This window comes from Zootoca vivipara, chromosome 14, assembly GCF_963506605.1.
Source record: "Zootoca vivipara chromosome 14, rZooViv1.1, whole genome shotgun sequence".
NCBI classification, from domain to species: domain Eukaryota; kingdom Metazoa; phylum Chordata; class Lepidosauria; order Squamata; family Lacertidae; genus Zootoca; species Zootoca vivipara.
In genome coordinates this window covers 53,936,569-53,961,270 of record NC_083289.1, presented here as the reverse complement: position 1 = coordinate 53,961,270, position 24,702 = coordinate 53,936,569, and the positions used below count along the sequence as shown (strand labels likewise).

The 24,702-nt window shown below is 49.3% G+C and overlaps 2 protein-coding genes across 3 annotated transcripts in view; one reads left to right on the top strand and one right to left on the bottom strand.

The window, feature by feature from the left end:
• The window catches only part of GTF3C1 (general transcription factor IIIC subunit 1), a 39,759-nt gene extending 33,218 nt beyond the window's left edge, over window positions 1-6,541 (bottom strand). The window contains exons 1-6 of the mRNA XM_035130536.2: window positions 6,289-6,541; window positions 4,977-5,186; window positions 3,633-3,806; window positions 2,747-2,890; window positions 1,072-1,168; window positions 581-704 (exon numbers count right to left, since the gene is read on the bottom strand). Coding sequence (XP_034986427.2) covers window positions 581-704; window positions 1,072-1,168; window positions 2,747-2,890; window positions 3,633-3,806; window positions 4,977-5,186; window positions 6,289-6,509 — 970 coding nt within the window. The 5' untranslated portion in view covers window positions 6,510-6,541. The remainder of the gene's footprint in view (window positions 1-580; window positions 705-1,071; window positions 1,169-2,746; window positions 2,891-3,632; window positions 3,807-4,976; window positions 5,187-6,288) is intronic.
• Window positions 6,542-6,597: 56 nt separating this feature from the next.
• Window positions 6,598-24,702, top strand: part of KATNIP (katanin interacting protein) — a 34,195-nt gene continuing 16,090 nt past the window's right edge. The window contains exons 1-12 of one of the 2 annotated variants that reach the window (XM_035131801.2): window positions 6,598-6,750; window positions 8,748-8,824; window positions 9,989-10,158; window positions 10,978-11,081; window positions 13,119-13,253; window positions 14,671-14,793; window positions 17,012-17,297; window positions 17,645-17,785; window positions 18,958-19,154; window positions 22,040-22,149; window positions 22,776-22,848; window positions 23,187-23,399. In XM_035131801.2, coding sequence (XP_034987692.2) covers window positions 8,763-8,824; window positions 9,989-10,158; window positions 10,978-11,081; window positions 13,119-13,253; window positions 14,671-14,793; window positions 17,012-17,297; window positions 17,645-17,785; window positions 18,958-19,154; window positions 22,040-22,149; window positions 22,776-22,848; window positions 23,187-23,399 — 1,614 coding nt within the window. In that variant the 5' untranslated portion in view covers window positions 6,598-6,750; window positions 8,748-8,762. Of the gene's footprint in view, window positions 6,751-8,747; window positions 8,825-9,988; window positions 10,159-10,977; window positions 11,082-13,118; window positions 13,254-14,670; window positions 14,794-15,653; window positions 16,926-17,011; window positions 17,298-17,644; window positions 17,786-18,957; window positions 19,155-22,039; window positions 22,150-22,775; window positions 22,849-23,186; window positions 23,400-24,702 lie in introns of those variants that run through there. The other variant, XM_060282639.1, reaches the window with a different exon arrangement.

Here is a 24,702-nt window from a genome sequence, read left to right as displayed (position 1 = left end):
AAAGATATTATTATTATTTTTAATCGTATCCTTTCGCTAATCTGTAACTTACTTTCTTTTACTAATTATCTTTCTCCCCCCCCCCTAACTTTTCTCCTTTGGGAGGAAGGATGAGATAGAAATTAAACAAATGAAAGAACCTCAAGAAATTGTGCACCTGGGGTGATATGCCTAAAAGAGGCCTCGTTGGACACCTACCTCCAAATTCCATCCCCAGTTTTAACATGGAGTGTTCAGCCCCCTGCATACAGAGGAGGGACAGGAAAACATCTGTTCTTGGACTATAACTCCCATATCCATTGCCCCTGCTGGCTGGGGCTGATGGGAGATGGAGTCCAGCAATATCTGGAGGGTTGAAAGTTCCCCATCCCTGATCTAGAGAGAAGTACTGTGGAGGCAAAAGCTTCCACAGGGCCCTGCCCCTTCACTTGGAAGCAGGAGAACAACAGCAGCAGCAGCAATAATAAAAAAAATCTAATTTGTTAATCGCTTTATCTTGTCCAAGGCTACTCTTCTGCACAAGGATGGGAGTGCCAAGGCAGCCTGACCCCCTTCCAGAAGCTGTGAGGTGCCCCCTTACCCTTCTTGGTCTTGAAAGGACCTCCATCAGGGCGAACGTCTTGTAACGGCACGGTCACAATCTTTCCAAAGCCGGCATTCAGCATGTACTGATAGAGACGCTTAAATGTTTTCTCACAGAGACCCTGTCGTTGTGCAACGAGAGAGAGAATCAGTTTCAAGGCTGGCCACAACCGACTTCAGGACAGAGTGGCAGGCAAGCTTGTTTCCCCCATAAGCCTCATGCCAAGCCCCCAACCCTCCTTGGAGGCGAGAGAAAACAAGGGTTGGTCCAAAGGCCCACAGAGCCAATAGAACACCTTTCTGCTTGGCTCTCGCTGGAGGCGAAACACAGCAGGGCGGGCAGGGCCTTCATGGGTGGGCACCCCCAAATGCCCCCATGGCCACCTGAGAAGCTCCTCTCCATCAGAAAGATTCCGGCAAAACAAGCACCACACGCTCGGATACACGCAGTCGGGTTTCAAGCACATGGAAGAACAGGCAGGTGCTCACCAATTCCTCCCTTATGTTCGCCATCGTCTCCATATGAGCAGGTCGCTTGCTGAGCATAGTGGACAGCTTCTCCATAAGGATATCATATTTGCTCCTCCTAAAACCCCAAGAGAGGCAACCGTAAGCGGGCGGCACCAATGCCTCCTCACAGCTAGAGGACGCCCACCCCTTGGGTGGGGCGTAAGCTGTGAGTGACACAAGGAAAGCTCTGGCCACCCCTAGGAAGAAGAAGAGCAGGGGGGATAAAAATCAATGATTAGAAATAAATAAATCGATTTTTAAAAATATTTAAATGGGATTTTTAAAATAAAATGCTTTTGGAGGAAAAATCTTTCTAAAGATAGTTTTCTATTTAAGTTACATTATAGTCCAAAGGCTATTCATCAGGAAATAAGGATTTATTTTCAGTTTTTCATGTGTGCTAAAACTCAATCTAAGTTTTTTGTTGTTGTTGTTTAAACTGTTTAACCACATCAGTTAACAAACATGGGTACATATGCTATAATGTTATTGTTTTAGTTAAATTAATTGTTTAAATTGTTATTAATGAAATGATTATTTTTCTCCTTCCAATAAAGTACAGCTGAAAAGTTGTCCAAATATAAACAGTTAACTTATAAAACCTCACAATAATTTCATAAGTAACTGTCTATGTATTTCTAACCGTACAACCAAATCAGCAATTTTTGATATAACAGTAAAAACTACTCTGAAAATTTATTATTCCAGAAATGAAACTTTATCTCGTTGTAAATATTAAGATTATACTAGCAAGAATGAGTCTTTCTGTAAAAAAAAAATTGATTTAAATGAAGTCTTACTGACTAGTGATTTCAATCATGATTTCAATCGATTTGATTTAAATCAAATCCACCCTGAAGAAAACAGAGTCACCATTGCTGCCACCCTCACAGGATGAAAGAGGCTTCATCCTGTGGGGCTCAGCTAGATTGGATACCAAGGCCAGACTCTTCCATCCTCTGGCCTACAACAAAACTGCGCCAGTCAGAGAGGAGACAAGCTCCAGTACTCACTGAAAGATGTTTGTTTTGCTCTATGCATTTCAGAGTCAAATCTCTTTGACAGGAACTGTGAACACTTCCAATTTGGGGGGGGGGGGACGCAAAACGGCTTCAGAGAAAGTATCACGTTTTTCTTTCTGTGCCTCCGCCATGAGTAGTATTCTCCAGGTGATACCAAAAACAAGCAAAGTGGCCTATGACTGGGGTGCCTGAGGGTGCCTTGGTGCCACACTGGGGACTGCCAGATGTGGTATTTAAAACTAGCTGGGATATTCTGCTGGTATCCTGGCTTGAATGTTATTGGGGTGGATTTTAATTGGTTAACCGGTCTTGCTATTGGATTTTAGGGGTTTATATTTGCACATGGCTATAAATGGCTTTTAGAGGCCACTCTGTCCCAAAAATAGTCTAAAAACTTTTAAAATAAAGTAATAATTTGATCAGGAGAGCAGCAATGAAGGATGTTCGGTCATTTCCTCCAACGACATTTCCCCTTCCCCAAGTCACTCCCCCAAGTTGTGATTCTCAGGTACTAATTTGCCTTTCCTGTGAAGGTGAAGGGGTGCATATAGATCAGGGGAAGAGTGTAGGAGGAAGCAATTAAAACACCCCCTCCCCCAGCACTGCTTCCTTGACCTCCCTGCAACGCACACCTGTCAATATGAAAGTGGGTCAGGAGCAGGAGGATGGAGTGCTGCTGGGCCCCAGTCGGCAGCCTGATCACGTGGGACTGCATGGTGATGAGCCCATTTCTGTCCAGGACTCGTCGGTGGTAATGAAGCTTCCCAGAATCCACCCTATGATGACAGATTTTACAAAAATTAAGTATGCCACAGAAGTTGAAAGGAGACAAACTCTAACCCTGTAGACCAGCCATAGGCAAACTCCGGCCCTCCAGATCTTTGGGACTAAAATTCCCATCATCCCTGTCCACTGGTCCTGTTAGCTAGGGAGGATGGGAACTGTAGTCCCAAACATCTTGAGGGCCGGAGTTTGCTGTAGACCAACAATAACGGGGCCAGAACCTGCATCTTCCAGGGAGCCATGCAAGTGCCTTACACTACGTTAAGCCTGCTTAAAATTTAAGCTGGGATAAAACGGGCTAAAGAATGCTTCCCCCAAGCAATCAGCCAGCATTTGCCAGGCCTGTGATGTTTTGAAAGGGTGGGCTCTGGATACAGCTCAGGGCTGTGGCATGTCCACAGTGATTTGGGGCTGAGGCTTGTCTATCATCACAGCAGCTCCACAAGAGACAGGCTCTAGCCTAACTTGGCCATGCTAGAACACCGCTGCAAAACAAACCAAGGCAATCCTATCCTCTTACGCCAGCCCATAATAATAATAATAATAATAATTTATTATTTATACCCCGCCCATCTGGCCGGGTTCCCCCAGCCACTCTGGGCGGCTATCATGGGACAAGGTATCTTCTCCAAACCAGAGGTGGACACCTGCCCACATGCTATCCCTTCTGCCACTGCAGCGCCACAGCTGGAGCCAGAAGGAGTTACTGCAACAGGCTGCAACCCGGGCACTTACTTAAAAGCTGCGCTGAGGTCTCTTTGCAGCTCTCCCTGCCATCGGGCACGCCCCAAGCGCTCCAAGATGCAGTAGGAGAAGTCGGGAAGTTTTAAGTCTGGATCCCCTTCCCATCCTATTAGCGTTCTGTGGCGCAGCATCTGAGAGGCAACGATCACCAGCTTCTCTCCCCACCTGCAAAGCAGTAAGACATGGCAAAGAAGGTACTTCCCCCCATTCCCCAATGAATTACCCACTTTCTGTGCCACATCAGCACTGCCACCAAGCTATGCAGGATTCCCTCTCTTGGGATCATTTTGAGTCTAGCAGGGGCTGTATGGCTGGAATATGCAAAGCAACATGGCACATTTCAACCATGACCCCACCCAAAGAATAGGCTTTCTTGTCCAGATCCGCCCTATTCCCGAAATGACACTGCATAGCTGACCAAAGCTCCCATGAATCTGGAGTGCCTGTGGGCTCCATCCACTTTAAGCAAGCAGCACGTAGCAAACCCAATCACCTCTCAGTAGCAAGAGGCTGAAGGAACATGCTGACGAGCCTAACTCCCACTTCACTAATTACTTCCAAGCAAGCAGAGGAAAAGCTGACAATTACTAGATCCCCACATTTCCTTTTCCCCAAGGTGGGCATCGCAGCTAGTAACAGAACCACAGAGGTGACAGGCGGACAAAGATATTTCTTCTCTGGCAGCCTTTTTTTTAACAAGATAAACTTGGAAGGAGTAGGCAGGGAAGAACCTGCTGTTGGTTATTAGTCCAAAGTACAGGGGGCTAACCTGTGCCCCTACTGTGATGTTGCTGGACTGGAATGATGATTCCTGACCACAATGACTGGGACGGACAGGTGTTGGGGGACCAACAACATCTGGAAGGCCACAGGTTAACCACCTCATTTGGTGGCCCTTGTTTTAGCACATTCATACAAAGGCACCTCTTAATTTCCTTTCGTCCCATCTCCACTTAGCTAGCCTGCGTAAATTCAAGTGCAGACATGTGGCACTCCAGCCTTCCCTTCTTTTGTCCTCCAGGAATAAGTTTTCACATTGATGTGTCAATTGAGAATGACACCTGCCCACCCACATCTAGCAAGTCTTAATGGTAGTGACATTGTCACACTCCTTCATCTTGTTCCAGGTATGCTTGACACCGGCATTCAAACTTTTACTGGAAAACACACTTTTCTTTCTACCTTATGACAAAGCTATAGAACTCTCCTTTTGACTCCATGGACAGTTCTGCAATGGAATGAATTCAACAGTCCTGCTCCACTTGCCCACTCTGCAGACATCTCCCCCACCAAAAGAGAGCCTGGAGCAAAGCCAACCAGCAAATGCTTACTCACTTCTCATAAGCTTCTGTATATGTGCAAAGGGGCTGTAAGTCTTTTGTTCTGACCAGGTCAGTAATATCCAGCCTTTCTTTATAATACTGGCACGAACCCTGAATGCCTTCAGGGTCATCCAAAATCATGTGCACAGGATAAATGTCATCTAAAGGAACAGGATCTCTCTTGGTCTCCAGTATTCCTGTTTCAAGATCAATTTCTTCATACCTAAAACGAGAAGAGGAGAATGAGTTCTTCTCAACCCCAGCCTGCCTGCCCAAAATTTGCAGCGGGTTTTTATTTGTTTAGGTTTTTTTTAAAAAAAAGAAGCAGCACCCCTCATTTCCTCTAAACTAAGATGTCCTTGTCTCATTTTGGCTGCCCTTTTCTGAAGTTTCTATAATATCCTTTTTGAGGGGAGGCGACCAGAACTGTACACAGCAAATCCCAAGCGTGATGGCAGGGCCGGATTTAGGTTTGATGCGGCCCTAAGCTCCTGAAGGTAATGGGGCCCTTTCTATGTCCAGCTGTCCTTTGTCAACAACAAATTGTCGCTGTTTTTTGTGTTGAATATATGCTATACAGTATTGTAATTGATGGACCTAATAGGTACCGGTATGTAAAGCCATTTGCACATGTTGCCCTGCAACCAGTCCATGCAGAATGTCGGCACCCTACATATAGAAAGGAGAAAACCAGTGATATTTGAGGGAGCAGGCTAGCAGGCAGGGCCCATGACTTACATCATGGGAGCCTACACAACACAAAACACTGTTGCTGTATGTAGGTTTTATTTTATTGTTTATTATCTTATATTTTGGAAATGTACATTCATGGGTTTTTTCCTTTAACTTTTTTGGGGCTCCCAAGAGAGTGGGGCCCTAAGCTATAGCTTGTTTAGCTTATACGTATATCTGGCACTGCATGATGGCAACACAGATCTGTAGAGTGGAACTCTGTGCTTTTTTCCTGGGGGGGGTACTCAAGGGTACACAGGACTGGCACCTTTTTTTCTTATAAGAACTGGAGCACGGGGGCTCTCGGATATCGCCCATCTTATTTCAAACTCCTTTTTCCACACCTTGGCGGCGCTACCCACGGGGACTCCCCAGCGGCTGCCTCCCCAGGACAAGAAACATGAATGACACCCGAGACTTTGGGAAGAGCTTCTTGCGGGGCGGGGGGAGACATCCGCTCGGTGGTGAAGGCTCTCTTTCCCGGGAGGCTTCTTAAAGAGAGGCTCGGGGGTCGGTCCCCCCTTGTCCGCGACGCCCCTGCTCCTGCAGGGGGGCTGGACTAGGTGACCATTGGGGGACCCCTCCCGGCTCACCGGTCGTAGAGGTGCAGCGGCGGCCTGGGCTGAGGGAGCCGGTAGAAGCGGAGCTGCGCGTGCGCGGCGAGGGAGGCCCAGAGGAGCTGCCGGGAGTCGGGCTCGAGCGGCAGCGGGAAGGGCGGCACGCGGCCGGCCAGGCGCTCCCAGAGGGCCCCGGGGGTCACGCCGTCCAGGCCCTCCAGCGCCACCTCGCCCAGCGCAGCCCACAGGGCCTCCATGGCGCCTCTGTCGCCCTCCTCCGTCGCCTCTCCTCGTCCTCCTTCCGGCGCGCCGGAAATGACGCGCCCCGCCCCGCCGAGGGCCGCTTCCCGCGGGGTCTCCATGGCAACGGCCCAACAGCGGCGCCTGGCAGGAGGGCGAGGAAGAGGAGGAGGAGGAAGAGGAGGATGGAGTGAGCCCCGCCGCGCCTGCCAGGGCCGCGGCGCCCCCGGGAGGGTCCGGCGAGTGCGGGGCGACGGGGTAGGCGGCGAGTGGGGCTCCGGGGAAAGGGCGCTGGGGGGACGGGGGAGGGGACGGAGCGGACGGGCGGCTCCACAGGCCTCCAGGCGCCCCGGCAGCCCCACCGCTGGCAGCACTAGCCAGGCTGGCTGCTGCAGGGACTGGTCATAATTAATAATCATAATCATAATTTATTTCTACTCTGGGCGGCTCCCAGCAGAATATTAAAAACACGATAAAAAAAGATTTGTAAAATGAAATTACTACCTATTCAGGATGAGTAATGTAATAACTTTAGGTAATGATATAACAAGAATAGGAAAGTTACAGGTAGGTAGCCGTGTTGGTCTGACGTAGTCGAAACAAAATAAAAAAAATTCCTTCCAGCAGCGCCTTACAGACCAACTAAGTTTTTATTTTGGTATGAGCTTTTGTGTGCATGCACACTTCTTCAGATACACTGAAATAGAGTGAATTGCCGTGATGCAAAATTTTAGTTTGTCAACCATTAGGCGGGAGGGAGGGAAGTCATTAGGCTCAGTTGAGCCAAAGAGATTTAATAAGAGGATATGATGTTACACAATGTGGTTATATGTAAAACTAATAAAAATTATTGTAAAAAACACACACGATAAAACATCAGACATTAAAAACTTCCCTAAATAGGGCTGCCTTCAGAGAAAAGTCAGATAGTTGTTTATTTCCTTGACATCTGATGGGAGGGCGTTCCACAGGCCGGGCGCCACTACCGAGAAGGCCCTCTGCCTGGTTCCCTGTAACCTCACTTCTCACAGGAAGGGAGCTGCCAGAAGGCCCTCGGAGCTGGATCTCAGTATCCAGACTGAACAATGGGGGTGGAGACGCTCCTTCAGATATATGATTATCATTATCATTATTATGTTGACTTATTATTAGTTCAACCTCACCCGCAATGGTGCACTCCCCTTATGTCTCCCAAGACAGACAGATTTCAAAGCAAACTATTGTCATTATATATATATATATATATATATATATATATATATATATACACACACACACACACACCGCTTTTTTTCTCAAGGCGGTTTACACATAAAGTAACAGCTACAAACGTAGAAGTAGCCCTTCCTCAATGAGCTAGGACAGGCACCCCCAAACTTCGACCCTCCAGATGTTTTGGACTACAATTCCCACCTTCCCTGACCACTGGTCCTGTTAGCTAGGGATCATGGGAGTTGTAGGCCAAAACATCTGGAGGGCCGCAGTTTGGGGATGCCTGAGCTAGGATGACCTTTGTGGTTCCTTCCAACTCTACAGTTCTATGATTCTGTGAAGAAAAACTCTCTCTCAAAAGACATCAAGCATTAATAGAATTAAAACCATGCAAATAATTACCATGACAACAGCATGGCACCATTCCTTGAAAACAGCCCGTTCCCAAAAGCCTGTTTGAACAAGAAGGGCTTTACCTGTCGGTGGAAGGACAGCAAGGAGGGGAGCAGCCTGGCTCCTCTAGGCAGGGAGTTCCAAAGGCCGATGGGAGTTGGAGTCCAACGGCATCTGGAGGGCAGCACCGGGATGGGGAATGATGGCCTGCCCCCCCCCCCCAGGAGGCAGTGCCACAGCTGCCCCCACTCAGCTTGCGCAAGGGCCCTGTCAGGAGAGGTGCCCCTTTGGGCATGAGAAATTTACTGGTAGGCTGAAGGAGCACCACCCTGGGCACCCCCAAAGCCAGGCATCCCCCATGCAGCAGACTCCTCCCCCCCCCCAAACAAGAACACAACCAGCACGTGGGCACCAGCTACTTAGGCAGCCAAGGCAGAATGTCAGGCATTGGATTTGCAGGGTGACATGTGCCAGCCAATGAAGCTGAATGTTGGTGATTATTCAGGACAGTCAGAAGGAATTGCTTTATCCAGAGCCAAATTAAACTGGAATTTTCTCCAAAGGGGTTGAAGTGGCGGCCTCCAATGTGGGCAGCTTTATAAACACTGCTCAGGGCCCATGCAAAATGTTGCTTTGTTTCTGTGTTTCAGGCTTAACCAAAGGACATGGTGACTGACTTTGATGAAAAACATGATCAACATATAGTATTTCTTCAGCATAGAAACAGGTAGGCTGAAGGGTGACTGGCAGAACAGATTTTTTGGGGCCTTGGCTAGGTCTGCGGCCTGCTGCCTCCTCTGGTTGACCTGAGCTGCCTGCTTGTCAACAGCATTTGACTCCAAGAGAATTTGCACTAATGGCCAATATGCTACCAGCCCAAATTTAAGGCGTTACTGTGAGGGTATGAAGCCCTACACAACATGGGATCAGCCTGTCTCAAGACCTTCTTTCTCCATATATTTGCACCTATTCTTTGAGATCTGCTGGAGAAGCATTGCTTGACTGCCTCTTGTGAATGGGACATTCATTCATTCATTCATTCATTCAATTCATATATAACCCTTTATCCAAAGATCCCAGGGCAGCGTGCAGCATTAAAAGCATACTTAACATGGCATAATAAAAACCAATAAAACAAAAATCATAGTAATAGTCTCCACTCTTTTAAAAGGGCCATGGTCTGTTTAATGGCCATAGGCCTGAGTAAAAAGCAGCACCTGCATTGTGAAATGTATTTTCATTAGGCAGGCAACCTCTGAGCCAGATTCTTTCCTGGCAGGATTTATTTATTCAAACATTCTTGATGTCAGCTTAAGACAAGTAGCTTAAGAAATGTATGTATGTATGAATGAATGAATAAATAAATAAATCCTGTCAGGAAAGAATCTGGCTCAGACCATGAAGGTCTTCCTGCTTAGATCTTCCTGCAAGAATCATCTACACAAGCAGACTGCAGACAAGGACATGAATTTGGGGCTGGCTCTTGGATAGCATTTTTTAAGGCAGAAAACCAGCTTATTGATTTAAAATATCAATAAACAACAGGTTTGTAGAAAAGCAAGCAGTAGCTTAGTAAACTCAACAGTCCATCTTGGGGATTCCCAGGAACTCCTCCTTCCAGGGCAAGACGAGTCTATATTGTCCTTAAATCTAGCAGGCCCTGCACTCTGAGCAGAGGCAGGTTTCAGCAGACTACTTCTCTCACTCGGTGCTCCCCCAAATTTGGATAAATTTTGATGGTATTCCTCAGCTATTTGTAGGAGGATCTCCATCATGGCTTTGTGGAGACTTCTGCATCACCACAGATGTCCGCATGGTAGCATTTTCTGTAGAGAGAACGTGATCCTTGGAGAACCCTCAAATCAGAAAATTGGTGTGCTGCATATTTTAGGATATTGAAAGAGCTCAGAAGAAAGGACCCTATGCAGATCAAGCTGGAGCAGCTGGAACAAGGGTTTATTCTGTATGTGAACGGAGCAAACTCCGAACTAGCCAACCATCGTCAGAAAGTCAACCCTCGGAACTTCTTCAGAAGTGGCACACGAACAGCAAGGGGAAACTGTGAGTTCCTTCGTGACATAACCTTATTGAAACGCCATTGCACTGCTGCACCAGGAGTAGGCAGAATGTAAGCTGGTGGTCAGTTTCCAGTGTGCCACCTGGTATCTGCTAGCCTTGAGAATCCTTAAATGAAGAAAACTTTGGGCCAATCTTGTCTTTAGCAAGAGTGAAGGCTCAACAGAGAACTCATCCCTCAGCTCTTAAGAGGTTCTCCTGATCACACCACCTTGTTTGTGAATTTGACACACGTTGGTGGACTTGAGGGAATCTCTAGCTTTTTAGTAAATCACCCAGTCAAAAGCAGACTCCATCTGCCCTGCATTGTTCCACTGAAGGGTAGATTTCTGTGCCTGGGCACACAGGCTTTCTGCCATGTGCAGAGCCTAGGATAGAAACCAGCTTAGGAAAGGCAATTTATTCTAGTTGACCCCATCCTCCCATTTGCATCTACAGTAACTCTCTTCAAATAACTGTACCGCCTCCAAGATGCTACAGCATCACCTCTGCCCATTTTAGTCCCCATTGTCAAGTCCTTCTACAGTTAACGAAAGCTGTGACATGCGTGTGGTGAAGCATATAGTGAGAAAGCGGCATAAGCTGCCAGGCTCACTGCCTGGTGTCCCATACTTGCCATTACCAGCGCTGCTCCCTAGTCAGCTGACACAGAAGGCATTTGGCACCGTGTTCCCCTCTGTCCTTGGAGCACACGATAATCTGTAGGAGAGTTTGTGAGTTGAAAGCCTTGCCTCGGGGCAGGGAATGGCACTTGACGGCCTTTGAACCCTCCTTCTTCCAAGACTGCCCCAAATTTCTTTTCAGGTTCCAGTTCCAGAGCCCTGTTACAAGACGACGACGACGACAAGCTGCAAGGGAGGAGCACGCAAAGTGCACCAAGTAAAATCCAGCGCCGAGGGTGGCTCCAGGTAGGGAGGAGGAGGGTGCATACGCTTGGCTCCTCGATGGCCCCAGATTCTAGTTGGGAAAAGTGGCAGAGCAGCTTTTAAACTGATCACTGGGGTGAGGGGGAAAGCCGGCAGGAGCCAAGGAGTGTCCCATTTGGAACAAATGTCCCTGGAGGATGAAGATGAAAAAGGAAGTTTAACTTGGGAGGTGTAGAGCTGGGCACTGAGTTTGTAGTCTAGTCCAAGTTTGACGCTCAGGCTAACCATTGCACCACATTAGCCCTTCATTGCAGGTTCACATTGAGAGACAGTGTGGTGTAGTGGTTAAGAGCAGTGGACTCGTAATGTGGTGAACCGGGTTCGCTTTCCCGCTCCTCCACATGCAGCTGCTGGGTGACCTTGGGCTAGTCACACTTCTCTGAAGTCTCTCAGCCTCACTCACCTCACAGAGTGTTTGTTGTGGGGGAGGAAGGGAAAGGAGATTGTTAGCCGCTTTGAGACTCCATAAAGGTAAAGGGACCCCCAGTCATGGACGACTCTAGGGTTGCGGCACTCATCTCACTCTATTGGCCGAGGGAGCTGGTGTACACCTTCCCGGTCATGTGGCCAGCATGACCAAGCCACTTCTGGCGTAACAGAGCAGCACACGGAAACACCGTTTACCTTCGCGCTGGAGTGGTACCTATTTATCTACTTGCAGTTCGTGCTTTCGAACTGCTAGGTTGGCAGGAACAGGGACTGAACAATGGAAGCTCACCCCATCACAGGGATTCGAACCGCCAACCTTCTGATCGGCAAGCCCTAGGCTCTGTGGTTTAACCCAAAGTGCCAGCCACTTCCCTTGAGACTCCTTAGGGTAGTGATAAAGTGGGATATCAAATCCAAACTCCTCCTCCACTTCTTCTTCTTCTTCTTCTTCTTCTTCTTCTTCTTCTTCTTCTTCTTCTTCTTCTTCTTCTTCTTCACATCAAGCCTTCTAGCCCAGTGGTTCCCAACAGGTGGTCCGGGGACCCCCAGGGGTCCGCGAGCTATGCCAGAGGGGTCCGCAAGATGCTATTAGAATAAAAAATATATTTAATATATTTCGTATGATAACATATTTTTTTGTTTTGGCCGCTTCGTGCATGAGCAGAGTCTAGCGCAAAACTAGAATTAGATAGAGGCAGTAGTTCTGCTGTATGCCGTTAGGTGGCGCTTTACAAACACTACTGTTTTGCAAAGAGGCAGCGCACGCATTCTACTAACGCTCACCTCCCCAAGATGCTTTGCGCGCGTTGGCTTCATTTGTGCGCTACTGCGCAGGTACCCTGTCTTCTCCATTCCCCTCCCTCCTCCCTGGCGCGCGCTGCCTCTTTGCAAAACAGTAGTGTTTGTAAACAAGAAACTTGGAGATAAGGCAATGAAAAAGATCCTTCCATTTGCAACCACATATCGGTGTGAGCAAGCATTTTCTTCCATGTGTTTCATGAAAAACAAATATAGGAATCGGCTCGACATGCGGTCGGATTTCAGAGTGAAAGTTTCAAGTTTGGAACCTAATATTTCAGAAATAATGGACTCAAAGGACAGATTTAACTCATCTCATTAAGAACTGAAAATTTAAACTAACTGTATACTGATGGAGTACTCTGTTGTAACTGTAAAAAACGTATAAATATAAAAAATAAAAAGACTCTTAATTTGGCTCTCACTTTTTAATTTTAGGATTAGGAATTAATGGGGGTCCTTGTCACAATAGCGGCTCGATGAGGGGTCCTCGAGAAAATTTTGTTGGGAACCCCTGTTCTAGCCTGTTGGTTTGATCCCGCTTAGGGGATTCAGCTTGTTAATGTAGGGCCAAAAGCATGCAAGAGAAAGTGTGAAAACAATGAGGGCCATTAGACTGGATTAAGGACATTCCAGAGCCCAGTGGATGCAAGAGTAGGCATTGAACATCAGCCAAATAATAGCTGGTGGGATTACAATGGATACTTGCCAGCATGAAGGCAGTAGCAGATTCCTGTTTATTCCTCAAAAGAGTCAAACTTAACACACACAATGGGCTTTTCCCTTTTCTAGAAAGCAGTGCAGATCAAAACAGAAAGTGGATCCAAACTCCATGTCTCTCCTCCTTCAGAGTACTCTGAGGATTTTGAACCTTATGAAAGCCTAAGCTCACATTCAAGTGACTGTGAACAGGATGACGCTGGCCAGGTATGTGCCTCACCATTTTGCAAAAAGCATCTTTTATTATTGAGGGTGAAACCCTAGCACTAACGCCGGGAAACAATTCTCTGCCTTCCAAGAAGCGTCTTACATTGATTTTTGTGCCTTGTTTCTTCTTAAGATCACGACACACACACAAACACACACATTTGCATGTGTGTGTGTACATATGCACAGACTCAAACTAGCCACCCAGCCAAGGAATTTTAGCATCTATATATAAAAAAAATGTACTCTGCCCATGTTTGTTATATTCCACTTTTCTCCGAAACCGCTTGACCGATTGCGTTGAAATTTGGACACAACGTCACATGCAAATAGGCGAGTGTTTGTATAAACTTAGATTATACAGATGTCACACCTATCACAGGTAAAAACATGTTTTTTGGGAAAAGCCAGAAAAATAGGAACATGAGAGGTTGCAAAACATCGCCCTCTAGCGGCGACTCCACTGGTACTGCAGCTAGAAAAGCTTTCCTCTCCAAAACAGCTCAGCTTGGGTTTGTAGGGAAGAGCGAAACAGCAGACTGGGCTGAGTGGAGGTGGAGGCTCGTCTGGATTGGGGGTGGGGGCAGGCCAGGTTCGGGATGGGTCATGGGTCGGGTCGGGACAGGACGGGGTGGGGGGAGTCACAGGGATGACCCACAGCAACGCGTGGCTGGGTTCAGCTAGTTTTCAAATATTACTTCTTGGGTCTTTTGCAGGAAGGTGATGTCTCCAGCAAAACTTCTGAATCCATTGTGGGTCTTGCATTCATGAGCAGCAACACAAGCTGTTGCATGTGCCATGAAGATCCACTGCTTTACCTTTGTGCTGTTTGGTTTTTAATGTGTGCTAAACTGTGGTCTGCAACTTTAAACAATATTTAAGGTAACTCTAAAAAATCCGTAGTAGGGCAGTAGCTACATTAGGCTCACCAGAATGTCAAAATAGCGTGCAAGCTTAAAAGTTCTCCTCTTTGTCAGATTTGATGGCAAACAAAGCAAGAGTGGTGGAGGGAAAAAGCTGGCTGATCTCAGTCTCTAGCTGGAATGTGGAAGGAAGCAGGAGACATTCAAAGGAGGCCTGTCAGATGCTGTACAGGTTTCAGGTTGCAGCTATGGAAGAAGGAACATGTCGCAGGGAACCTGTATCATTTGCTGGTGCTCTGTGAAGAACGCCAATCTTGCACAAGATGTTATACCTCTAACTTCCTCCCCTCTCAGCAGTTTTTGCAAGTATGGTGTTTTTTCTCCCTGACAGAAACTGCCTCCAAGATGCTTACCTTGCCCTGCAGAGTTTGTGTCGGAAATGAAGTCTGGTGGATGTTGGCAGCATCCCCAGGCTTTGCTCTTGGCAATTTGCCTCTCCTAAGCAGAGAAGCATCAGGAAGTTTATTTACTGCTACTTCTCTGTCTGTTTCCAGAGTCTCAAATCTCCAGAAAGCACAACCTCCAGTGGCTATATCCTCTCCGTTCCAAGGGCAAAACGAAGCATGAGCAATTATGGTGAAAAGGAAGAGTTGCTTCTCAGCATGGAGGACATGAAGGTAGTGAGCAGACTTGGGTTTGCCTGGTGGCCAGCATCTCCAGAGCCCTGACGAGATGAATCAAGAGCTCTTCCTAGGTGCCCCCGCCCTGACAGTGACAGCCCCTCCTTGATACCCTTGATACCCCAAAAAAATGAAAGGCACAAATACAGGATGGGAGACACCTGGCTTGAGAGCAGTACATGTGAAAAGGATCTAGGAGTTTTGGTTGACCACAAACTTGACATGAGTCAGCAGTGTGATGCAGCAGCTAAAAAAGCCAATGCAATTCTGGGCTGCATCAATAGGAGTATAGCATCTAGATCAAGGGAAGTAATAGTACCACTGTATTCTGCTCTGGTCAGACCTCACCTGGAGTATTGTGTCCAGTTCTGGGCACCACAGTTCAAGAAGGATACTGATAAGCTGGAACGTGTCCAGAAGAGGGCAACCAAAATGGTCAAAGGCCTGGAAACGATGCCTTATGAGGAACGGCTTAGGGAGCTGGGTATGTTTAGCCTGGAGAAGAGAAGGTTAAGGGGTGATATGATAGCCATGTTCAAATATATCAAAGGATGTCATATAAAGGAGGGAGAAAGGTTGTTTTCTGCTGCTCCAGAGAAGCGGACACGGAGCAACGGATTCAAACTACAAGAAAGAAAATTCCACCTAAACATTAGGAAGAACTTCCTGACAGTAAGAGCTGTTCGGCAGTGGAATTTGCTGCCAAGGAGTTTGGTGGAGTCTCCTTCTTTGGAGGTCTTTAAGCAGAGGCTTGACAGCCATCTGTCAGGAATGCTTTGATGGTGTTTCCTGCTTGGCAGGGGGTTGGACTGGATGGCCCTTGTGGTCTCTTCCAACTCTATGATTCTATGATTCTATACCCTGTTGGAAAAGAGAGAGGGGTCTTTCTCCCTCAGTAGCCTTTGGTTTTTCTCTTACTGCAGAACCCTAGCTCTGTTTACTGCAAGTGTTTCATCAGGCTTATCACTTGGTAAACGTGTTTAGGGTTGCAGTCATAGTCTCCCTCATCTGCATGCTGTCCTATTTATTGGCAGCCTTTTTACCTGTGTCATTCTCCAAAGGGAGGGGTCCCAGGTATAGAAACCTTCACCAAAGTACTCGCCAACAAGGACAGGATGCCTCATGCAGCACAGTCTGTTCAAACCAAGGCAAAGCACAGAGCATCAGTCTAGGTCCAGACCTGACCCGGAGTCAAGGTCCAGAAACAGTCCAAGGTCAATAATACCGGTATCCCAGGGAGGCCAGGCAAGGCACAGCAAGGCAGACTAGACTCAAGCTGTAAGCAACAAGGGGTCAGCAGTCTGCACTGTTTCCAGAAACTGGAGGGCTTAAGAGGAAGGCCTTGACCTCCTAGACCACACCTTGAGCGCAGCTGCTGGTTGTGAAGGAATATCGGGGGTTGCTTAACCATGAGTAGACACCCACCTCACAAGGAGACCAATGACCCTGGGTCCATAGGTGCATACATGCTAGTGCTCTTTGATCTGGACCTGAAGCTTTATGCCCTGATGCACTCGAGGCCTGTGGGGTGGCTCCACCTCCTCTGGTGGTTCTAGGTTTGTTTGTTTGTTTGTTTTTGTTAGATGTCAACCTGAAGGGCCTCTCAGGGCGATCCTCAGATCCAGGGGGCCCTGCCTGCTGCTCAGGGTCCTCGACCTGTAGGGTGCTTGGATCGTCCTCTGAGGACTCTGTGTTGGGTCACAGGTCAGGGCTAGGCAAGACTCATCCCTCTTGTTCAGCCAAAAAGTCTCCCAGAGTGACTTTGCAATGATCACTGGTAAGACAGTCCTCTAAGGCTGAGTCTAAACAACAAAACACACAAGGAAAAAGGGATGAGGAAGAAGTAAACAAGCTCTGGTAGAACAAGAGGTGCAGAGAACTGAGGATTTGAGCTTCGTTCTGCAAGCTTTGCTTTCTTTTGGCTGGGTGACTCATCCGAGTTCTCCTAGCTGTGATTCTGGGAGTTCCTGGGACCTGCGTAGAGCTAACAGCTCCCAGCAACAGCAGCTGCCTCCTGATGGCCTCTTCCTTGTCGCAGCATGTTGGATATGGAAGGGAATTTATAGCAGAATCTTACATACATCAACCCAGAGCAGAGTCACATTGAGTTTCCTGTGGTTTCCTGCAAGGTAAACAGATACCCTGTAGCAGCCTTGATGTGGATCCTTTTTTTATTGTGAGATTTTCAACCTGGCTCTCTGGAATTTTGTGGCAGGAACTCCGGCAGAACTTGGAGTTCAGCGTGAGTCAGAAGAGAATGGAGGAAGATGGCTCGGAAGGGGAGACCTCGGACTCTGTGGAGGAGGACGTGCCTGCGGGGGCCTCGGAGGCAGAGGAGCCCCTTGAGTCTTCTGGAGAAGGCACTGGGCTTCTCCTCAGCAACGCAGGAGACTCCCCAGCAGCAGCAGCAGCAGCAGCAGCAGCAGCAGCAGCAGCAGCAGCAGCAGCAGCAGCTGTGCCCACCTCTCTCCTGGTGCTGGAATTCAAGCCCAACTGCCAAAGTAAGTCCAGAGGGAGCTAACTCTGCCTGCCTTGGACCAGAGAGGAAAGAGAGAGTGTCTTTTGTGTTGCTTGTAGAGAATTCTGCCAATCTCCCTTTCCCTTTTTGTGTCTTGTCTTGTTGGACTGTGGATGTGCTGGTGGAAGGTGATGTGCTGGCATTTAGCCTTGTTTTCCACCACTCCCATTCTCTCACGGTACCAAAATAGGCAGCGTCTGAGAAACAGTGCCCCCCCCCCGTGTACCTTGGGGAGTGCCTGATTGCCTTTCCTCTTCCATTCCCCATGTGCATGTGCTGCCTTCCTCAAGGAAGCCAGCCTGGGCATCACTTCTGTTTGTCTTTCCATAGACATGAAGAAGGAGCGGAGCCTCTCTGCAAAAAGGAAGGGCAGCGCTGAGACCTACGTCCCCACCAAGCCTGGTAGCCAAGGGGCTCGGCCGCTCTCCGCTGGGTGCCTGCACCAGGAGGATCAGGATCAGACCCCCTCCAGTAAGGGAGATGGTGATTGTTTCATTGCAACGCCTAAAAGTTTGAGGATAAAAAGGGACCACAGGCAGGTCCTGTTCCCTCGCAAGGGCCCAGCTGGGTGTGCTGCTTGCTTGCATTCATGCTCTCGTTGGCATGTATCACCATCTCGCTGGGGAGCCCATTGGGATCTCATTAGCGAGGCACACAAAGCCAAAAGCCTTCCTTGCCGAGAGAAGAGAGGAAAGGGAGCGTGACTTGGGCATGCCTCTTGGCAGTCGACTGACGTCTTTCTCTTGTGACATAGCATTTTCAAGCATTGCACGGCACGGATGTAGAACCCCCAAGAGCTCGCCAGTGTTTGGGAAGACTGGCTTGCAAAGCAGCCCCCAGAAGTCGCCATCTTGCTCAAATCTGTTCTCCACAAACAGCCCTTCACAGGTTTCTTGGCTGCACACGTTTCTCCCGCTCTTTCTGCCTTTCTCTTTCTCAAAGAGCTCAGCTTTCAAATGTGCCCCCGCAGCCCTGGCATCAGAGAAATGCCTCTTGACTCCACCTCTCTCGACAGCTTGCAAACTTCTCAAAAGGCTACTCTGTTTACTTTCTTCCCTCTTTGCTGTGTCCCTCCTTTTCGGCTGAATCCTTACCTTTGCAAGGTAATGCCCTCCTCCTCCTCTATGCTGGTTTTTCTGCTTCCCCTGAGCGTCTGTCTCTTCCTTCATGCCTGCTCTGCCTCTTCCCTGGCAGGTTTTCCTCCCCACTTGGTGGAAGTGGCACAGGGCCCTGACCGTCCTCTTCTCCCTCTGCTGCTCAGACCTGAGTGGAGCCCACCTCAGCTCTCTGCTCTAGGTCTGGAGTCACATCCTTACACCCAGCAGAGTGTTAGTTAAGGGGAAATGGCTGGAGCTGAGCGGCAGCTGCTTTGGCCTCTCTGACATCCTTGTGGGGCTGGAGGCTTGCGCCACTGTGCCAGGGAGAAGGGTCCATATCTTGCCCTGGGTGGTGCATGGGAGAGCCCTGGGTTTCCTTACTGTGCATCACAGACAAGACATGCCTCCTCCTCTTCCTCCCCCCGGCATTTCCTATCCTGTGGCACAGGAGGCTTTTCAGCCTTAGCCTGGGGTTGGCTGGGGCAGGACTCACTTGCTCTTTGAGAAAATGGTCAGAAAGTCTTTTCTGCTTCTTTTGGGCATCAGGGCCAATCAGCCGATCCGAAAGGCCTCTCTCAGCCACCCGGAAGAATGTGTGTGAGAAAAAAGACCCTGTGCGCTCGGCTTCTGTGGTCCTGAAGGCGGTGCAGGCAGAAAACGAGACCCTCCGGAAGGAGCTTCTCTGCAGGCAGCTGCAGGCTGGGCCCCTGTGGGCTGAGCTGGAGCCAGCCACTTCTGCTGAGGTCAGTAGCAGAAGCCGTCTCTCTCCCCACCGAGCGAGTTGGTGCTCCCTGTGTACACCCACCCCACTCTCGCCCTGCCCACTGCAAGCTTTCTCTGCTGACGATGGATAGACTGACAGTGCCACGCTTAGGACTGCAAACCCCTTCCCAGCTGCTGAGGGCAGCCCTGGAAGAGTTTGCACGACTGGCACTTTCGTGGCAATGGAGAGTGAGCTCCTCCCACTGCCTGATCCTGAATATAGTCAGCTGCGGGGGGACAGCGCCAATGGCTCCCTCTGTGACTTAGCGGAAGGAAGGGGTCATTTGGAAAACAAGAGGGGCAGTTCCTTGGGCTGGGGGACAGAAGAGGCAAAATGGTTTATCAAAAGCGAAAGCTCAAACAGTCAAAAGTGGCTTCATCCACTGCATGGGAATAGGAGGATGAAGAGGTCAATTTAGGGCAATGCTGCTGGGCACAGAAGTGTGCTAAAGTGGCAGTGATTTGGAACAGCAGCTGGGGAGAGAAGCCGCCTGCTTCCTTGCACTGTCTCTGTCTGCCTGTTGCCAGCCACTGCCACAGAGTCACACTTGATTTCAGAAGAGGAAACTCTCCCGAAATGCTAAAAAGGCAGATTCAAGAGGGCCAAATCACTGGAGTTGTATGAAAGCTCAACTGGAGAGTATAGTGCAGATCAGGAAAGGCAGCTCCAGGGCCAGTAGGATGCCAGCATGGTTAACAGGCAGAGTCAAAGAAGCCCTCAGAGACGGAAGTCTTGTCCAAGTGAGAAGAACCAAAAGGAGCACAAACTTCTCCCCCCCCCTCAAGTGCAAGCAGAGAGGGAGGGATCATAGAATTGTAGAGTAGGAAAGGCCCCAAGGGTCTAACTCCCTGCAATGCAGGAATCTTAATTAAAGCATCCCTGACAAATGGCCATCCAAACTCTGCTTAAAAACCTCCAAGGAAGGAGAGCCCACCACCTCCCAAGGGAGTCTGTTCCACAGTCAAACAGTTCTTATTGTCGGAAAGTTTTTTCTGATGTTTAGTCAGAATCTCCTTTCTTGGAACTTGAATCCATGGGTTCGAGTCCTGACCTCCAGAGCAGCAGAAAACAAGCTTGCTCCATACTCCATACTTGCCCTTGAGATATTTGAAGATTGCAATCATATCTCCTCTCAGTCTCCTCTTTTCCAGGCTAAACCTACCCAGCTCCTTCAACCATTCCTCATAAGGCTTGGTTTCCAGACCCTTGATCATTTTAGTTACCCTCCTCTGCACACCTTCCAGCTTCTCAACATCCTTCCTAAATTGTGGTGCCCAGAACTGGACACAGCACTCCAGGTGTGGTCTGACCAAGGCAGAATAGAGTGGGACTATTACTTCTCTTCATCTGGACACTGGACTGCTGTTGATGCAACCTAGAATTGGATTAGTTTCTTTTGCTGCTGCATCACACTGTTGACTCATGTTAAGTTTGTGGTCTACAGAGACCCCCTAGATCCTTTTCACATATACTGCTAGTAAGCCAGGTGTCCCCTATCCTACTTTTGTGCATCTGGTTCTTCCTGCCTAAGTGCAGAACCTTACCTTTGTCCCTATTGAAATTCATTTTGTTGGCTTGCGCCCAGTTTGCCAATCTGCTAAGTTCATTTTGAGTTCAGATTCTGTCTTCTGTGGCAGTTTGGTGACACCTGCCAATTTGATGAGCATCTTCTCTTGCAAGCCTGAGCTCATTCTGAGTTTTAGCCATCCTGACCTTCATCCTGCAAGTGTTGGCTGCTTGTGGACACTCCTTGTTTAGGATTCCCCCTTTCTTCCCTTTCTTATACATTCCCTTCTTACAGCTCAAGTCATCTGTAAAAGGTGCCTCTCACTTTTCTTTGTTGCTGGAATTGTCTGCCTTTGTACCTTCAATATTTCATCTTTAAGAAACTCCCATCCATCTTGGACTCTCTTCTCTTTGAGTATTTCTTCTTCTTTCTCTTTTTTCCATAATACAATAAGATAAAATAAACTAAATAAAAACAAAAAAAGATAAAGAGAAAAGGAAACAAAAAAATGGAAAAAGAGAAAAAAGAAGAAAAATAAATGTCCAGGAAAATCCGGACGTACGGCAACCCTAGTGTAGAGACAACTGAAACCAAGATCTAGGGCAGATCCCATGGTGGTGGAGGAGGAACAAGCTGGCAGCCAGGTCTCTTCAGGGCCAGTCCCACCAGCTGGTGGAGTGAAGCACTTGCCTGAGGTTGCACTTGCTGGGTGGCAGAGAGCAGTCTTGCAGGAGGGAGCTTGCCCTTCTCCCCTTGAGCTAGTCTCTGCCCTCCAGTGTGGTGGAGAGCTGCTGTCCTCTTGCCATTGTTGAAGAAGGGTTAGAATCATAGAATCACAGAGTTGGAAGAGACCACAAGGGCCATCCAGTCCAACCCCCTGCCAAGCAGGAAACACCACCAAAGCATTCTTGACATATGCCTGTCAAGCCTCTGCTTAAAGACCTCCAAAGAAGGAGACTCCACCACACTCCTTGGCAGCAAATTCCACTACCAAAGGGCTAAGCGCTCATCCAGCTGGCTCCTGTCTGCTATCTAGGGAGGGAGGGAGGGAGGGCCACGTCGCCCTTAACCTCAGGCACCCCCCAAGAGGAAGGAAGTGCCACATTTTGACTGCCAGCCTCCTGGGTGATCCGTACATGAAGGGAGTGTCCCCCTGAGCCCTCGCAGGCCCTCTAAAGATGAACAGTGGTGCACATGTGACTGCCAAGTCACTCTCTTACCTTTGGTTACCAAAGTGCCCTGCAAATGCATGGCCAGGTTGTCCTCCTAGATGCTTTACTTGTCCGGCCTAAGCTTGTTCTGGAGCTCCCAGGTGGCGACCCCGTGACCTGTTGTGTTTGCGTTTCCCCCTTGCGCAGCTGCCTTCGCCTTTGCCACCTGCGTCTGCAACAAATGAGCCTCCTCAAAAGCTGCAGGAGGGAAGCGTCGTCTCCACGGCCATGGAGAGGATTGGGCACCTAGGAAACAGGTGGCTGTGTGGGTTTATTTTGAATCCTTTTCCAGGGGCAATTCTGAGCCAAGCGGGGGGAGGGGGTCTGGTATGGGCAAGTAAGCCCCTAGTGCCTTCCCCTGTCTCTGCTGGGTCCCCTTGTCATCCTGCCCATGTTGAAGAAGCGCCAGCTCACGGGGTGCCATTGTGAGGGCCTCATCCAGGGGGCAGAGGTTGTGGTCCATTGTGGGGCCGATTCCGAGGTTGGAGGTGAGGTGCTGGGGCCATTGGCTCTCCTCCTCCCTGAATGCCCGGCAAGAGAGAGATGTCTGGGGACTGGGCTCAGGTGGGGAACACCGTGTCGTACCCGAGGGGGACACATTCCTACCTGCTCCTAAACAAAAATGATCCTGGAACAGACCTGGAGTTTCAGGCCAGTTTGCTAACTCTTGAGAGCATTTCCAATCTTTGGCGAGGTAGCCCGGATCTTGCCCATCCTCAGCCGAGTCAGCAGAGCAGCACCTCATTCTCCAGGTGGTCCAGGTCTTGGCCTGAAGGGTGAGGCTGTGCAATGATCCAGGCAGGAGCCGAGCTGGGCCTTCAGTTGTCCATCCCGGGACTTCCTGCCAGAGCCTGGCCTGTGACTGTTCTGCTCCCTATTTCAGGCAACAGAAGAAGCTTCTGAAAGTGCTGCAAGAGATTGAGAGCCAGTCTTCCTGCCGCAGCCCCCCAGTGCTGGTAGGGAAGGAGGCTTTTTCTTCCCCAGGCCCCGTAGAAATCAGTAGTGGAAGTGAAGTGACCTCCGGTGGGATGAAAGCCTCAGAAGCCTCGCCTGGGAAAGGGGCCTCCAGCCAGTGGCTGCTCGAGGCAGACGGGCCATGCCAGGGTTGGGATGGCAGGCTCAAGAACGGATCCCTTGGCATGGCTGCACGATTTGCTCTGTGTGGCATGGGACAGAGGGGCTATGTGTCAGGACCGCCCCCCCCCCCGGGAAGGCCCTTTCCCCTCGCCTTCCTGCTGCTCACCTTGGGGCCTCAGCACCTGTAGGGGCGGCCTCTCAGTTTCCCCTCTCCTAGGGCCAGCTGGAATTGGAGAGAGAGGTCCGGGATGCCATTTACATCACTGTGGAGATCCTCTCCAACTGGGGCAACGCCACCAGGGTGGGCCTGACGGAAGTGGAGTTCTTTGATCTGCACCACGCCAAAGTGTTTGTGTCTCCTCACGACGTGGACATCCGGCACGCTGACACGCCAGGAGAGCTGGGCTGCCTGGTCAACAGGAACTCCAAGGTAGGCTCTTTCCCGCAGGATCCAGGGCTCACCTGCCTTTCCAGGGCGGTGCGATGCCCCTCCTCCATTTCAGCAAATGCCCTGTGGTGGGTTTCAAACAGCACCTGCCTCCGGGGGTTCTCCTGGTTCAACTCCTCACGACAGAGAGTGGGCCATGCAGCGTATCTCAGCCCCCTCCACAGAAACACTAGGGTTGTTCCAATCTCATGCACAGCTTCCCTGCTTTTTGCCCCTGGGTGGACTGTGATCCACACGATGGCCACCTTCAGGCTTGATTATTGTAACTCACTCTACGTGAGACTGACCCAGAAACTCCAGTGGGTGCAGAATGCCACGGCGAGACTCCTTATGGGGTCTTCACCGCGGGGTCACATTCACCCGGTGCTATACCAGCTGCACTGGCTCCTGGTGGAGTACAGGATCAGGTTCAAGGTACTGGTTTTAACCTTTAAAGCGCTATACAGCCTGGGACCCTCATACCTATGGGACCGCCTCTCCTGCTTTGTCCCACAGAGGACCTTACGGTCTTCAAATAAAAATATCTTGGAGATCCCGGGCCACAGGGAGGTTAGGCTGGCCTCAACCGGAGCCAGGGCTTTTTCAGCCGTGGCCCCGATCTGGTGGAACACTCTGTCACAAGAGACTAGGGCCCTGCGGGACTTGACATCTTTCCGCAGGGCCTGCAAGACAGAGCTGTTCCACCAGGCCTTGGGCCAAGGCACAGTCTGACCCCGCTCTCCTTCTGTAATTCTCATAGAACTGTAGCCCAATGGTTGCCATTAATTTGATTCTGAATTGATTTTAGAATGTATTTTCATTAATTGATTGTGCGATTTTATGTACACTTTGCTATTTTTACTTCTTGTAGCCGCTCTGAGCCCAGCTTTGGCCAGGGAGGGCGGGATACAAATAAAAATGTATTATGATTGTTTTAAGCATTTGTTTTGTTTCCCCCTGCTCAGCTTGTTGCAAGGAGTGGCGAGGATGAGCCTCCCTAGGGGAGGCTGCGGCTGTTCTTGGGAGGTAGCTTTGAGGCCTGGCTGGGCGGGGGGGGGGAGGGGAGCCCCAGCTTTGCTGCATTCCATGCCAGGGCCCTCTTACCCATGAAGGTCAAAGTGCGCAGGTGGGGGGAGCAGGATCAAAAGGAACTGGCAGGCAAGGAGAAGCAAGTTGAAGAGGCCTCTGTTTGTTTGAGAAACAGGCAGGCATCTTTCATCACTTGAAGCATGGATATTTATTTAAGGCTTTAAAAACATTTAAATATGTACTGTCAACTCAGTCTGCTTGAGAAAAGTTTGCTGTC